The sequence below is a fragment of the Mastomys coucha genome, unplaced genomic scaffold (assembly GCF_008632895.1).
Source record: "Mastomys coucha isolate ucsf_1 unplaced genomic scaffold, UCSF_Mcou_1 pScaffold3, whole genome shotgun sequence".
Taxonomy (NCBI): domain Eukaryota; kingdom Metazoa; phylum Chordata; class Mammalia; order Rodentia; family Muridae; genus Mastomys; species Mastomys coucha.
Window position 1 is genome coordinate 35,494,262 of NW_022196909.1, and position 15,335 is coordinate 35,509,596.

A 15,335-nucleotide genomic window follows, 5' to 3' on the forward strand; every position below is an offset into this window, starting at 1 on the left:
AAAAAAAAAAAAAAAATCAAGTGTCTTCCACAGTAAACATGAAAAACTTACCATTTAAAAGTAGGGAAATCTCTGTGTTACCGGGCTTAGGTCATTGTTTCCTTGCTAACTGTTTCGTAGCAATACCTTTTATACAAAGAACTATATCAAAAGTTTTTAGATGACAAGCCAGCCAACCAACTAAGCACCAGTTTCCTATCCTATCATTTCCGTGCTGAAACATTGTGATGATTTGTATATGCCTGGCCCAGGGAGTAGCACTATTAGAGTGTGTGGCCCTGTTGGAGTAGGTGTGTCACTGTGGGCATGGGCTTCGTCCTAGCTTCCTGGAAGTTAGTCTTCCACTAGCAGCCTGCAGATGAAGGTGTAGAACTCGAAGCTTCGCCTGCCCCATGTCTGCCTGGATGCTGTCGTGTTCCCCCTTGATGATAATGGACTTAACTTCTGAACCTGTAAGCCAGCCCCAATTAAATGTTGTCTATGTAAGACTTGCCTTGGTCATGGTGTCTGCTCAACAGCAGTAAAACCCTAACTGAGACAAACATTGACTCAGCAAAAAGACAGCAAAGAATGCTGTGTAAGGAGACAGAGGCCAACTAAGCATCTTGGGACAGACTATCATTTTTTTCTTGTCCTCAAACTCTCTTCCTATGAGAATCTGATTGGCTATTTCTAATAACCTTTCTTCCAGATATTTTTTTTCTAGATACATCACAGACACTTCAAATTCAGGTTGTTCAGATGACTTCAATCACTTATTACTAAGTTTATTCTTTCAGTTTCCCTTCACTTAACATTCCAATCTTATTTACTTGTATCAAAAGATATCCAACCCCCAAGCTAGCACATTAAGCCATCATCAACTTTTATTTCATATACCATCCTGTCAATATAATCACAAAGCTTACAGATGTTTGCCTCAAATGATGATTAACTATACCACTCTTTTTTTGAGGGAATATGAATTCCTCTGGCTCTGGTACTTCCTCTGGGCAAAGGACCATGGGTTAATATAGTTTCCCAGTCTAAGAAACCGTTTGGTCATGCTTCTCAGAACACTGCTTCTCCAGGTGTAGACTGGATTACTAAGAGGACTCACAGGCCAGCCTGGAACTTGCTATGTCCAAACTCAGAGATCCATCTGTCTGTGCTTCCTGAGTGCTGGGACTAGGGACATGTAGCATCACAAGGGACTTGACTCTACTGCTGATCGTTAGAGGTCACTTAATAGTTCCTAAAATCCAAATATGCACAATTCTTCTTCCCAAGGTTTGGGTGTAGTTTGTCCCCTAAGAGCTCATGTGTTGGGAGTGCAGCAATACAAAGTGAAGTTGGGACCAATTAGATCGCTAGGTGGGTAAATTCACTTACCACCAAGGCAGATGACCCGAGTTCCATCTTCTGGATCCATATGACAAAAGGAGGGAACCAATTCTCATAAGTTGTCCTCTGATCTTGACGCAAACACCATTACATATGCCCACACTCACAAAAATAAACAAACAAATAAAATGTAAAAGGCATGATGGGACCTCTTAAGAGGTAGGACCTAAGTGAGAGGTCATTTAGGTCACCAGGGTCACTGCCCCAGGAAAGATTAATGGACTTTTGGGCCCTGGTTAGTTTTTAGGAGAGGGTTGTTATAAAGACCTTCCTGGATTCTTCCTAGTTTCCTGTCTTGCCATGTGACACTTCCCCAGCCCAGTCTCCTGTCAGGATACCGCGTGCCATGAGGTAAGAAAACCGGGGGACCACTTACCAGATCCAGCATCATGCTATTTAAGGTTTCAGTCATGGAATCTGTGACATAATAAACCTGTTTTATTTACAAATCTCTCTGGCTCCGGGAAATGGACCATGGGGTCGACATAGTTTCCCAGCCTAAGAAACCATTTGGTCATGCTTCTCAGAGCGCTGCCTCTCCAGGTGTAGACCATGGATTACTAAGAGTAGCTCATCTGGAAACTTGTTAGAAAAACAAATTCTTGGGCTCCACCCAGATCTAATCAATCACAAACTCAGGGAATGAGGCCTAAGAGCTGTGTTCAGACAGGCCCTCCAGGGGATACATTTTGAGAATACATTTTGAGAATCAGACCCACTGACAAGAGATTTAAACTTTTTTAGTACAGGGATGATTAAAGGATTACCAAACATCATTTAGCTTTGTGATTATTTTAAGCTGTTTTAAAAACTGGGACACAAATAGCATGTATCAAACTGGGCCTGCTTTACCTGATTTGGAGTAAATATCCAAAAAAGAAAACTTTGTCTATTACATGCCATCTGAAAAAAATGGGGTTCTGTCCCCTGTTGTTTATATTCAAGTATGTATAAATACACACTCAAGTGAATTTCTGAAATACTTTGGGTATTTGCATGCGGCATTTAGTTCTTTTTAGTCTAGGTCTCCATTTGGTACTTCCTCTCAGCAGAGAAATTCAACATGCTAAGAGAGCAAAATGAGTTTTATGTCCTCTGTTGCTTTTAACAACATTTGATTTTACCAATAAAGAGTTGGGGGCCAGATGCTGGAGGGGAAGCCTGCTAGCTCCAAGAGGATGAGAAAGCACCCAGCTGGCCTTCCTCCTCAGCCCATGTCCCGTCCAAAAGGAAGCTCTCCTTTTTCATGCTTCTCAAACTGAAAGTCTCTTCCTTCTACTTCCTGTTTGTCGGTCTCTCTAGCCATCCTCCTGACCTCCTATTACTCTCTATGGATTTTTTTCCCCTATGTTCACTCCCTATCAACTGGTTGATTGCCCCTGCCTCTTGACCTAAGGGATGACTTAATCCTGTTTACAATAAACAGAAAGCTCTTGGATTAAAGGTGTGTGCTAGAACTGAGCTATACTACAACTAGGAATAGTTTTGTTTTGTTTTTTTCCAGTAAATAACACAATCTCCAGATTTACAGTGTGATCAAATATCCTTCAGTCTTCTACAATTACGCTAATAATGAAGCCTGGAGTATAGTTCTCTTTTAAATTACCTATATGAAGCATGGGTAATTATAAAAATTAAAATGCATTCTAGATTAAAAAAAAAAAACTCAAGAACCATTTACATGGATACATTGAGCCCAACATAGTTTAAAATGTCTAAATTGTTTGTTACTTAGTATAGCTAATTTTTCAGCTATCATTGACCAAAATGTCAGCTATCTTTAAACTGAGACGACAGATCTGCTATAAGCTTTCAGAAATTGTTCCTAAAACTAAATAAAAATAGTCATTTTTTTTTTAATCAGGATTCATACTGTAGTGATGAAAATTGACAAGTTTTCCTTGGATTTTATATGATAATATTTTGCAAAACAATTATATGACCTCTGACAGTTCCAGAACTTTGCAATAAAATAGTGGCTGAAGTTATTATAGATCAGATAATTAAAATGTGTTAAAATGAAGTCATCATACATATAAGAAAAGAGATACTCATGATTTTAAAAAATTATTAATATTTGCATTTCTAGTATTGCAAACTATATGTTAAATAAATAAGCTCTTATTTAAAAAGTTAAACAGAACACTGATACATGTCTTCAAGTGCAGAGAATACAGAAGGCGTTCAGTAGAGTCCTGACAAACTCAAACTCAGAGTTCAGCTAACATCTTTACAGATTTAGCAGAATGAGAACAAGGATTATGTGGCAGGGTTCCACGTGTGGTTTTGAAACATTTAAAAATGATAAAACCACACACAACAGAGAAAGAATGAATGTCAACGTCAATCTTTAATGCCCCATCAATGAGATACTAAGAAATGTTGAGACACAACATTAAGGGGAGAAGATGAAGTTAAAAACATTGGGAGGGGCAGCTCTTGTAAATCTGTCAGATTTCATAAAGAAGTAATAATTGTAATTGATAAGGATTAAACATTAAGGTATTTGAAAAATGTTAGATAATCACATATAAACTGTCCTTTTATATTGTAAAAAATTTTCCCACAAGCTAACTATAGTAGTATAGACAGAAAATATCAAAAATCATTAGCTCAGCACTGTGAAACAAAATATAACTATTTCAGAGGAAATAAAAATGTTATCAACTAAAATTTCTTATAACTATCTTTCAAATATAAATAACTTGGAAAAACAATTTTATCTAAATTTTTTAGAAAGCTGAAAAAACTCAATCTGAAAATATGTCCACGATATTTCCATATTTATAAACTACAAGTAATTTTTCAGTAATAAACTGCATATTAAAGCTGAGATTCAACATTCAAGTAATATAAATTGGGCTGAAATTTTAAGAAAGAAGTGCATAGAAGAATAAGCATTTAAAATATGATCAATACATTTGTGACTTTCATAAAGCAGAATTACATCGACAATGAAAGCCAAACTGACGCGTTGTCACCTCCCTCCAGATGAAGCACTCCACCCTTTATAATTCAAGTGGGGGAGACTTTTACTATTTCTCAGTGAGTTTAGATTAGCAAACTTGGAGAATACACAGAGAAAGAAAAGAAGGCTAAAAAAAAAAAAAAAATCAGTTTGCTGTTCCTTTTTTGTCTGAATCAGAATTTTAGACCCATAATGCAGTGAAAACTAAAAGAGAAAAAAAAAAGGTTCTTTTCCAATTAGAAAGTTTGAGAGGAGGTTATCTACTAATAAGATAAACTTATACTTGGAACCTAACTATTAGGTTATGGCATGATTACAAAATTTTTATATATACATATACATACACACACATTTATATATGCATATAGGTCACATTTACAATATACATATACAATGTACAATATGTGTATTATACATTACATATACATATATTATATTACGCATTACAACATTACAAGTTACTTGGCAGCCAGCTCTGAGAAGCTTGTGCTGTGCTCTCCTATCCCAGGCACATTTCTTCCCCCAGCAACACCCAGTGGGCCCTGCGAGCATGAGTTAACACGCACAGGCGTCCAGCCTGCTCTCACCTCTATCAGAAATGCTTGTCTCCTACTTCTCCCCCTGCCATGTTTTACTTGTAACATCCAGAAAAATGTTGCTTCCCAAACTTCCCACATTCTTTCTCTACATTATTCAATTTACTTTGAATACAGGATCCAAGTAAATATGTAATCTGGGATCTTTCCTTCTACCTCTGCCTATTCTGAATATAGACCCTTAGGTTGGACCACATATACAAATAAATAGCCAAAACAGAGCATGTAGAAGAACAATAGGAAACAAAGTAGGCAGGCCTCTTTTAGGTTTTCTCTTTATTTTATGTGTAAGGGTGTTTTGTGTACCTGCATGTCTGCGCACTACATCTATGCAGTGCCTGAAGGGGCAGAGGAGAGTTTTGGATTCCCTGAAACTGGAGTTAGAAAGGGTTGGTTGTGAGCCACCATATAAGTGCTGGGAGACAGACCTGGGTCCTCGGGAAGGCGGTGCTTGTAATGCTGAGTCATCATCTCTCCTGCCCCTAAGCAGGACTCGAATTAATTACTTAAGATCAGTGCCTGTAAATGAATCCCCAGAGAACAAAAGGACACTGCCCTCTAGTATTCCTTAGACCACCCACGAAGGATGCTCTGTGACCTGACAATCTCCAAGCCACTCATTTAGAAGCTTAAAAGAATAGTGGTTGATTCTTGTGTGGTGGCACCTTTATCATTTTTGTTTTCGTTTTCATTTTTAGCAACTTGCATTTATTAGGCAATGGTAGGTAGGAAATTTGTTCTCAGAACGTCTTTTACTATACACGGTTAGCTAGATTAGAGACAATAAAATGATGAGATGTTGATTCTTTTTGGGACTAGATCTCATGTAGCTCAGGCCGACCTTGAATTCCTGATCTTCTTGCCTCTACTTCCCAAGTTCTAAAATGACTCTACAATGAATATATGTTTCACCATGCCTGGCTCAATTCCTTTTTAACAGTATGGTTTAGAATAAAGAATATGATATGTATAAAAGCTTAAGTAATATTTATTAGTATAAATCAACATGTCTTCAGAATTGATACTCCACTCTGGCACTTGAAAACATATTAGTACTAGAATTGTAAGTTCATTTATATATGTCTGCACATAGAAACATTCTTTCCTAAGCTCAGACATGAGGACCTACAAGTCATCCATCCATCTTGGAGTAACCCTACACAGGACTAACCTACTGCCTTATTTAAGTTCCTGTGGTTCTCTGCATAATGTATATAATCTCAAAACTTCGGTAATATGCAGAAGTACATCAGTCACAATTTTTTTTTCACAAACTTCAACATCTTTATCCTATCAGGAGTTAGCTCACAGCCAGTTTTATAGTGGGTGTTAGTACATACTTTAGTTAATGGTCACAAAGTAACTATTTTAAAGGGTTTGTGGGTCTGTATAATCTGTGGTCTCTGTCACAGCCAGTTACCTGTCTTTTTGTTTTGTTTTCTTGTTTTTGGTTTTTCGAGACAGGGTTTCTCTGTGTATCCCTGGCTGTCCTGGAACTCACTCTGCAGACCAGGCTGGCCTCGAACTCAGAAATCTGCCTGCCTCTGCCTCCCAAGTGCTGGGATTAAAGGTGTGTGCCACCACTGCCCAGCACAGTTACCTCTTCTTTAAGAACACTGTAGGCACAGATAATATGTAATAGAAAAAAAAATTATAAATATAAATTTATTATATTTATATAAAACAGGCATGTCTGTGTTCCACTATGGTTTTACATATATCAACAGGTGGCAAGTTTGGGGATCTGGCTCAAGGACCATGGTAACTAACTTCTGGTTTACATCATAGACATAAAATATTGCCATTAGAAACTGGTCACATAATAAATGTGCAAGATTATCTTGGTTCTTGTTGGCCTTAGTCAGTAGCTTTTAAAGTTTTAAAGACTGAGAAATTCATCAGCTTCTGACTCCTGGAAGACAGGTTTTCATCAAAACCGAAGTATACAGTAAAATTGTGTGTGCCTCATCTTTAATGGCTTATGACTAGTGAATGCAGCTATAAACCTTCTGTGCTCTTAACAGGTAGCAAAACCCTGCATACTGTAGAAAACAGAACAAACCAAAAATAGGCATTCCTAGAAGTTGCCTCTGCCACTGTAGCCAATAGTACATATAGGAATCCCCAGGGCAGCGTAGTAAATGGACCACAACCACAGTTCAAATGTTCATAAAATGGCAACCTAGCCACAAATGCAGTAGGGATGCTCTTTGTCCCCTCATAGCTATGATGCGACTTTGAACTACCAGACTCTTGTTAGCATTTTTTAACAAACCTGGATTGTAGACTTAGTTCATCTTTGGGATTCAACTTTGGCCTTCCCCAAGACGCGTTCACTCTTTTCGTCAGGGAGTGGAATACAACAAAGCTCCTTAAAGACCACTTTAAAACTGATGGCAAATCCAAACCTCTTTCTTACATATAAGTTCTGGTCTCCCTAGTGACCTGGCTATTTTCCATGACCAATTGTTCTCTCTGTTCTAGAACTCCTCTTCAGAGAACACAACTGAAGAACACATGCCATGTGTCCAAGTGGTTTCCTAAAGTTGGATTTAAACTGCCTTAGCTCAAATGCTTTTTGTCTTTATAGCAATTCACCTAAAATACTTCCCAAGATTTCTACAAAGCTTCTTTTAGCTTTTCTTCATTCATTTGGGACCTCTATTTCACGATCTTCTTTAAAGTAGCAAAGAGTTCGTTTTTATCAACTAGTAATTCTAAAACATCTATCACTAGACTGTAGGTATTCCGCATTCCTGCTGGAAACTTTCCAAACATTATTTTTCTTCTCAAAGATATGTGTACAAAACACATCCTTTTCAGTAAGACAATTCAATTAAAACGTCTAACTATCTTGAGTAGTATAGATGAAGAAAAAGATGGGCCTAGAAAGGATATGCATTCCCTCGTGGTATTCCTTCTGGAACAGTGGCCAGCAGGGCACAGTATTACCAGAGCCACACAGTGGCTAGGAAGTAGAGGAGCTCTTGATGAAAAGCATGTACAACTGAGACCTAACACACGAAGTTTCAAAAAACGAAGGTTATCAAGATTCCTTCAAATATTTGCTTTGCCTCATTTTCTCCTCCTCAATAATTCTGATTTCCAATTTTCCAGACTTACAATTCTAGTCATTCCTGATCATCCTCCACACTGCCTGGAATTCTGTCCTGAGCAACTTGGGCATCCTTCTGCCCTGCGAACACCCTGCATTCTGACACCAGGGAGCAGAGCATGCTAAAGCTCTCTGGGCATTTAAACCCAGATGTTCTTGCTTTGCTACACAGTCCCGGTCTTTGCAAATGCTGACGTTTTTTTCCTTAAATGTATATGTACAAACATATTCCACTCTGTGGGACATTAGAGTAATTACAGTCTGACAGTAGTAACCTACTTTATTTATTTATTTATTTATTTATTTATTTATTTATTTATTTGGTTTTTTGAGACGGGTTTCTTTGTGTAGCCCTGGCTGTCCTGGAACTCACTCTGTAGACCAGGCTGGCCTTGAACTCAGAAATCCGCCTGCTTCTGCCTCCCAAGTGCTGGGATTAAAGGCGCGCGCCACCACTTTAAGACAAAAGACTTAACCTACTTTAAATAGTTAAAATATTAGGTATAGATTTTAGCATAGTAAAAAGATAACTGAAGAGATTAATAATGAATTCTCAGGAAGAAACTTAAGATACATTGAAAAGAAACCCAAGAAAGAGATACATTCAACAAGGCAAAACTTGAATTTTGAAACTTTTCCTGAGGGCAGAGAAGCGAATGGAGAAACTAAGAGCATTGTGCTGGCAGCAAGTGGCTCAAGCACTGTGATTACTGAAGCTGATTAACAAATAAAAGTGAGCGGGAGGGGGGACGGGGGAGAGGGGGGAAGACTCACTCGAGTTAGAGGACAAGCAAGGTGGGTCAAAAGGAGTAGGAAACCTTAGAGAAGACAAAACCAAAAGGCCTGTGTTTGTGGACACAATGCCCTGCCCAGAGTGAGGCTCTAAGAGGCCTTCCCCGGGCTGCCAGTCAAGTGCCAGTTGCTGCTTGGGCCACACGCATTCTGCCACTGGAGGGAGTCTGTTCACATTACCTTTGATGTGACTTTCCCTCTAAAACTTCTTGGTCTTCTATGGAAATGAGAGAGAGCTCCTACCAAGAGTAAGAATTGCTTTAACCCAGCTGATGGCTTTCTTGCTCTTGTGCGCTTCTTTTAGCTTTTCTTCATTCATTTGGGTTCTTTGCTCCCTAGTGAAAACGGTACATTCCCCCTCGCAGTGGTTTCTGAGGCAAAGAAATGAATACAGAGACGTATGACACGGAGCAGGGCAGCTGTTGGGAAAGAGCATGAAGGACAATATTGTCCGGCCAGGGCTGAGGGGAGCTGAGGCAGACACGGGTTTAAAGAGTGTGCTCAGGCCATGAGGCATAGGGAAAGCAGTAGCAGATGTGAATTGGAAGCTGAGACCAGCTTCTAGAACGAGGAGTGACAACAGTGTTACTGTTGGGATACTACCAAGCAAAGGGTCTTAATACTGCCACGGAGAGTTGTTTTTCAATTTTCCCTTAAAATTCAGAATTTATGGTTGCCAATAATTTCTTGGGAAATGCTTTCCTAAACAGCACACAACTGAATGGTTAACAGGGATGCAAATACTGGCCAGAGAGAAAGAGAGGGAGAGGGACAGGGACAGGGACAGGGACAGAGAGGGTTAGAGAGAGGGACAGAGAGAAGGAGAGGGAGAGAGATTGATTTTTAAAAGTACTGGGTTCAACTCAAGACAGTATGTGGAAGATAACATTCTACTCCCAATACTTTTTCTCTATTTTGCAACAAGAATTGTGGTCTATGCTATGTAATACTTCATTTTACATTTCAAAATCCTATATGGCTTTTATTATGCCTGTTTTTCACAAGCATGCCTCTGGCTAAAACAGGTTAAGTAACTTGCCCAGGGTTACAGGTTACAGGGCTAACAAGGGCCAACAATCTAACCTGGCCATGTGATCTGAAATGGTGTTCCTGCTATTCCACGTTGCACGTCAGTGGGACTGAGTCATGATTGCTCCACATTCTTGTGAAGGCATTAAAGGGACACATTCCAGGTGTTTTTCCCAGGCGTTTGCTTGCTTTAGAGATGTCATTACAGGTCACCTAATTCGGACCGAGCCATTACACATCTGGGTCACTATACTCCCAAAGTTAAACTGTGTTCAGTTCATATGCCAAGAGCATAAAAGGAGGTTTCAGTGCCTGTAATTTAAGCAAACAAGGTTCCTTAAAGGAATCTATGTTTTGAATACATAAAAGAGAAAAACTCTCCCTTCCTGTTCTCTACCGAACGAACGATGATTACAAAGAAACTGTACTTTACTTAAGTTGTATTCACTTGCTAAGTAGCATCATAAACCTCATACCTAGAGGTGATGACACCATATCTAGACAGTCACAAGATGACCTACTCAGAGGGATAATGACTGTTAAAGAGAGAAAGCTGTGTGTGTAGGGGGGACCTGCTAATACTATTAAAAAAAAAATCAGTCTTTCATACTTCTCTATAACAACAATATAGGTAGCTTGGAGAAACACATAGAAATCTATCTATTATCTCTATCGGTCATCTATCTATCTATCTATCTATCTATTAATGACAACATGCATATAAACCCTTTTCAGAGAGGAACAGAAGCAAGTGTGTGTGATAAAAACATGATGAGAATCAGAACTGATATGGAACCTTGTCTAGGGGGCGGTGAGCTTTTTTTTTTTTTTTTTTTCCCTTATCACAGGTCAGTAAGTGCCTCATGCTATTATGGGAGGAAACAAACTAAAAATGGGTTTCCATATTACTGATATTTTCAGATGAAAGACGATTTTTTTTCCCTCCAATTAAAAAAAAAAAAAAAAAACGTTATGAAGGTACATTGTGCATTCACTCTAAGTACACCAGAGCACTCTAGAGCTAGGAAAGAAGAAGGGCTTGCCTTGTTAGAACAGGGATTAACAGATGCTCCCACAGCTACTGTACATATTCCAACAGTTGCCTACCAGAGTCCTATCTAGAATCCTTATTTTGAACTACTGTGACTAGCATATGGGACCATGCACCAGCAACAAAGCGGACATACCTAGGGAAGACAACTCACAAGGGCATACATACATACATACATATATATACATACACACACACACACACACACACATATGCATGTGCACGTGCAGGAATCCTCTTGCTTTATTAAAAATTGAATTCATGACTATTTGAACTCAGATATTCTCCCAAGATTATTAAATGTTTTGAAAAAAATTTAAAAAAATAAAAGGAGATGCTGTGAGATGATGCTAGAGTAACGTAAGCTACAATTTAGAGAGAAAATCAGCCACAGCTTTACTAGGAACCATAGCTTGCGACTCGGGAAACATACAGAGCGTGACACCGTTCAAAACGTCCGCAAGTAGAAAGGAACCTGCCCTAATCTACTTTGTTTCAATGTCCAAGGAATTTGTTTCATTTGTCAATTACCAAATTAACAAGGGTAAAATGAGAGGATGAAAAGTGAGCCGCAAACCAAACTACATATTCCCATATTTATAAAATAAAACTATAGCTCTGTAGACCTAAAACACACAAAATGCATGTTCAGCTACGTCTGCTGCCGTGATCTTTCCTTCCTGCTCCGTATATCGATAGAAGTGTTAACAGTGAGATTTGAGGGAGAAACTGAGGGAAGTGCAGGGAGCAGGCACCGTGCATATGGAAATCTCTCAATAGGAAACCGTACTAAGGAAAGTCTTAACACAGATTGAATGCAGCATACTACAAACCGGTTGTTTTATAAAAACCTGTGTTGTTCCCTCTAAATGACTGTCATGAAGCCAACTTGCTGATTAGAAATTGCCATATATTGGAACAGGGTCACAAGGGGGAGGGAGGAAAAGAAGCATGTGACAGCCTTTCAGTGGAATGTCTCCATTTTTTCCCCCACATTTTTAAAGACATGGTTCTTTGTAACTCCTTGGTTTAAACTACTTTACCAAATGAAACCAGACTAGTCTAGAGGAGTATAGATAACTATTGTTATAGCTATTGCTTGATCCTAACATCCCCTGCAATTAAATGTTACATAATTTGCTCCTTTTGCAGGGTTCATAATGCCAACTGAAACAACTAAAAATGGATCAAAAGACCTACTACTCCAGAACAGAATATAGGAAAAGCAGAACTAACCCCCACACCATACATTAGTACGCTGAACTTCATTAAACAAACATTTTCCTAACACCCATGATAATCCACCACAGAGGATGCAATTTTAAAAACTGAAATGATTAAGGTCTGAGGTTGTCTAGTTCCACTTACCATTTGAACGAGTATTTGACAACTCGCTGAATCAAATCTACTTTTGTTAGAATCTTGGTTTCCTCTGAAACCAATCTGAGAAAATAAAAATAGCTGCAATTTACAAAAATAATCTACCGACAAAGGAAATAAGCAGCCTTTCCGAGAATACTTGCTTATCCAGGCCACACCTCTTTTATAAGTTAAGGTTTGTTGTGTTCAAAGAGTTTGGATTTTCATTTTGAGATTATTAAAAATAAATTCATAGTCACAATTAAAAATTATTAGTAAGCAGGACTTTAGTTCTCAGTCGACTTAAATGTTTAAGCTAGCAACGCCTAAACCACTTTTTACCGTTTCAATGCCTTAAAAAACCAAGATCTTCGTTTCCTATACGAGTCAGGCTGCTACATTTTATGACCTTACCGTGCACCAATTAATATCTCTCATAACTTTTCTTTAAAATGCTTTATAGCCATTACTCACATACTGTACAACATTTTCACTGATAAGCAAGTGCTTCCATGTCAACCGGTTTTATATGCAGAATTTAACAATTATTTGGCCAATCAGCAATCAGACGACTTCTTTACAAAATGAAGTTTTATTCCAAATCACTGAAACAACACTCGTCCTCCAACTAGCCCCAACACACCACCGTTCTGTGCCCAACACTGCAGAGTACTAGCTAGCACTCGTACGAACACTCGGACCCTGTGATCAGTCATTTCCTTTTTTTTTTTTTTTTTTGCAGACTGCCAACTTTAACAATAGAGTACCGACCCATCAACCCACAATGGTGTGTGCTGCACACACACCGAATCGCAGCAGACTGAAGAGGACCAATTCCTGATCGGATTTTTGACAGCCTCACAACCCCTAGCCGGGAGCCAAAAGCCCTGCGCGTCTTGTGTCTGTCCTTGGTGCTGAAACGCGGCTTTTTTTTCCTGCCCCTGACTCAAATACTACATACGAAGGCTCACCCTAGTTAGGCACTTCTGGGGGTTCCGAGGTTTGCAAGGGAAAGGTTAAGTTTCTGGTCAAGCCTATCTAGCCTTCGCGGTGGCCGGGAAGATCCAGGACCTGCCCGCTGCGGACCAGGCAGCAGCGGGCCGCGGACCCGAGAGGCGCCCTCTCCACAAGCAGAAGCATCCTCCCGCGGATCCGAACGGTTCCTTCTTCCCAGGGGAGCCCTCTCCGCGGACCCATCGGATCCCTCTCCCCCGGTTGCCTTCTCCCGCAGACCCGAGCGGCGCCCTCTTCCCCCTAGCAGCCTTCTCCCGCGGACCCGAGAGGCGCCCTCTCCCTCTCCCTCTCCTCTCCCGCGGACCCGAGAGGCGCCCTCTCCCAGGGACCGGACCCCCTCCGCCCCGCGTCCTTTTGTCTCCCGCCGGTGCCTTACCGTCACGGTCGCACAGCTGGATGGCCTCCAGGCTGAGGTTCTTGATCTCCTCACACGGGCTGCTGGGGCTGCTGAGGGCATGGTCCAGGCGCGGCACCTCCATCTTCGGCGACCCCGCGTCGAAGCCAGGCGCCAGCGGCCGGCGGGGCGAAGGGCGGGAAAGGCCTGAAACGGTTGAGGACCAGGGCAGCCTCCGGTCGGGAGTCGCGGCCGAGGCGGCGGCGGCGGCGGCCGAGGCGGCGGCGGCGGCAGAAGCTCCTCCGAGTGCGCGGCTCGTAGACTGAACGCCGGCGGCCGGGGCGAGCGCGGGAGGAGCGCGCTCTCGGCCGAAGGGAGGGGCGCGCACGCTCTCGGGGGCGGGGCCAGCGGTGGACGCGCCTACCTGCCTGCACACGGGCCCCGCCCCCTTTCCTACCTCGCGCACGCCCCGCCCCTTGCCTGCCGCGCGCACGCGCACGGAGGGACAGGGTGTCCGTGGACGCGCCTACCTGCCTGGACACGGGCCCGCCCCCTTTTCTACCTCGGGCAGAACCCGCCCACACGCGCACGCGCACGGAGGGACGGGGTGTCCGTGGACGCGCCCACCTGCCTGGCCGCGGGCCCCGCCCCTTTTCTACCTCCCGCAGACCCCGCCCCCCTACCTGCCGCTCGCACGTGCACGCGCACGGAGGGACAAGGTGTCCCTGGGCGCGCCTACCTGCCTGCGCGTGTGGCCTGCCCGCGGGGCCCAGCCCCTTTTCTACCGCGCGTGGACGCGCACGCGCACGCGCCCTCCGCTCTCCTCACGAGGGCTACGCGCCGAGCTAGCGGCGCGCCCTCGCCCTGTGGCGCGCACCCGCCACCCACCTGCGGGCGTGCAGACCGGACCCTGGGCTCCTGGCACGCGCACGCGCACCCCCACGGCCTCCCTGCGCATCCCGACCCCGCCCTCCACGCGCGCGCGCGCGCGACTTCGGCTCTTTCCCTCGCCTCGCCGGCGTTGCAGCCCGCGCGCCTTCTCCCGCTGGAAGCGAAGGTGGATGGAGCGCGCGCGAGAAGCGCGGGCTGGGGCAAGCTGCTGGGCGCGTCGCGCTCGCCCGGCGATGGCGGCTAACTAGGCTCGTTTCACCATTCCGGGCCGGCTGCGGCAAGGCGAGCGCGCTGGTGCCTTGTTGACCACACATTGGGGAAACTGAGGCCCGAGCCGCCTAGGGTTCCCTTTTCTCGGCTCTGCGAGCCCAGCCGACGTTCCTCACAAGGCCCCGCAGGGAGGGATGAGCTGCCACCTGAGGACTGCACCGAGCAGGGAGCGCGAACTCGGGTCGGGGCTGCGGGGGACAGGTGAGGCAGCGGGAAGCTGGCGGCTGGCTGCTGAGGAGGCAGCTTCCGGGCGACAGCCACTTGTCAGCTTGCCTTCTCACCGACTCAGATGACACACAGATCTTCAGTGCTCTCTCCCCCTGGGCCGGGCATTGTTCTGATGGAAAATGCAGGCTGGGGCCCATCACCTGTTCTTTGTTACCCTAGGAAAATGAAAGGGGGACCCTGTGGTCTTCCAGCGATGCCATATCTGCACGCCCCATTGCTTCCAGTACCACCTAAGCTATTTCAGGGCGCTCTGATTGTTGCAAAGGTTTTAGAAATAAAGTCGATATAGGTGACAGCCTGTTGGC

At 43.0% G+C, this 15,335-nt stretch overlaps 1 protein-coding gene across 2 annotated transcripts in view; it reads right to left on the reverse strand.

Annotated features, from left to right (window-relative positions):
* The window catches only part of Phyhipl (phytanoyl-CoA 2-hydroxylase interacting protein like), a 40,917-nt gene extending 26,893 nt beyond the window's left edge, over positions 1 to 14,024 (reverse strand). The window contains exon 1 of one of the 2 annotated variants that reach the window (XM_031346601.1): positions 13,684 to 14,024. In XM_031346601.1, the coding sequence (XP_031202461.1) occupies positions 13,684 to 13,786 (103 nt within the window). In that variant the 5' untranslated portion in view covers positions 13,787 to 14,024. Of the gene's footprint in view, positions 1 to 7,222; positions 7,394 to 13,683 lie in introns of those variants that run through there. The other variant, XM_031346602.1, reaches the window with a different exon arrangement.
* Between the last annotated feature and the right edge of the window lie 1,311 nt (positions 14,025 to 15,335).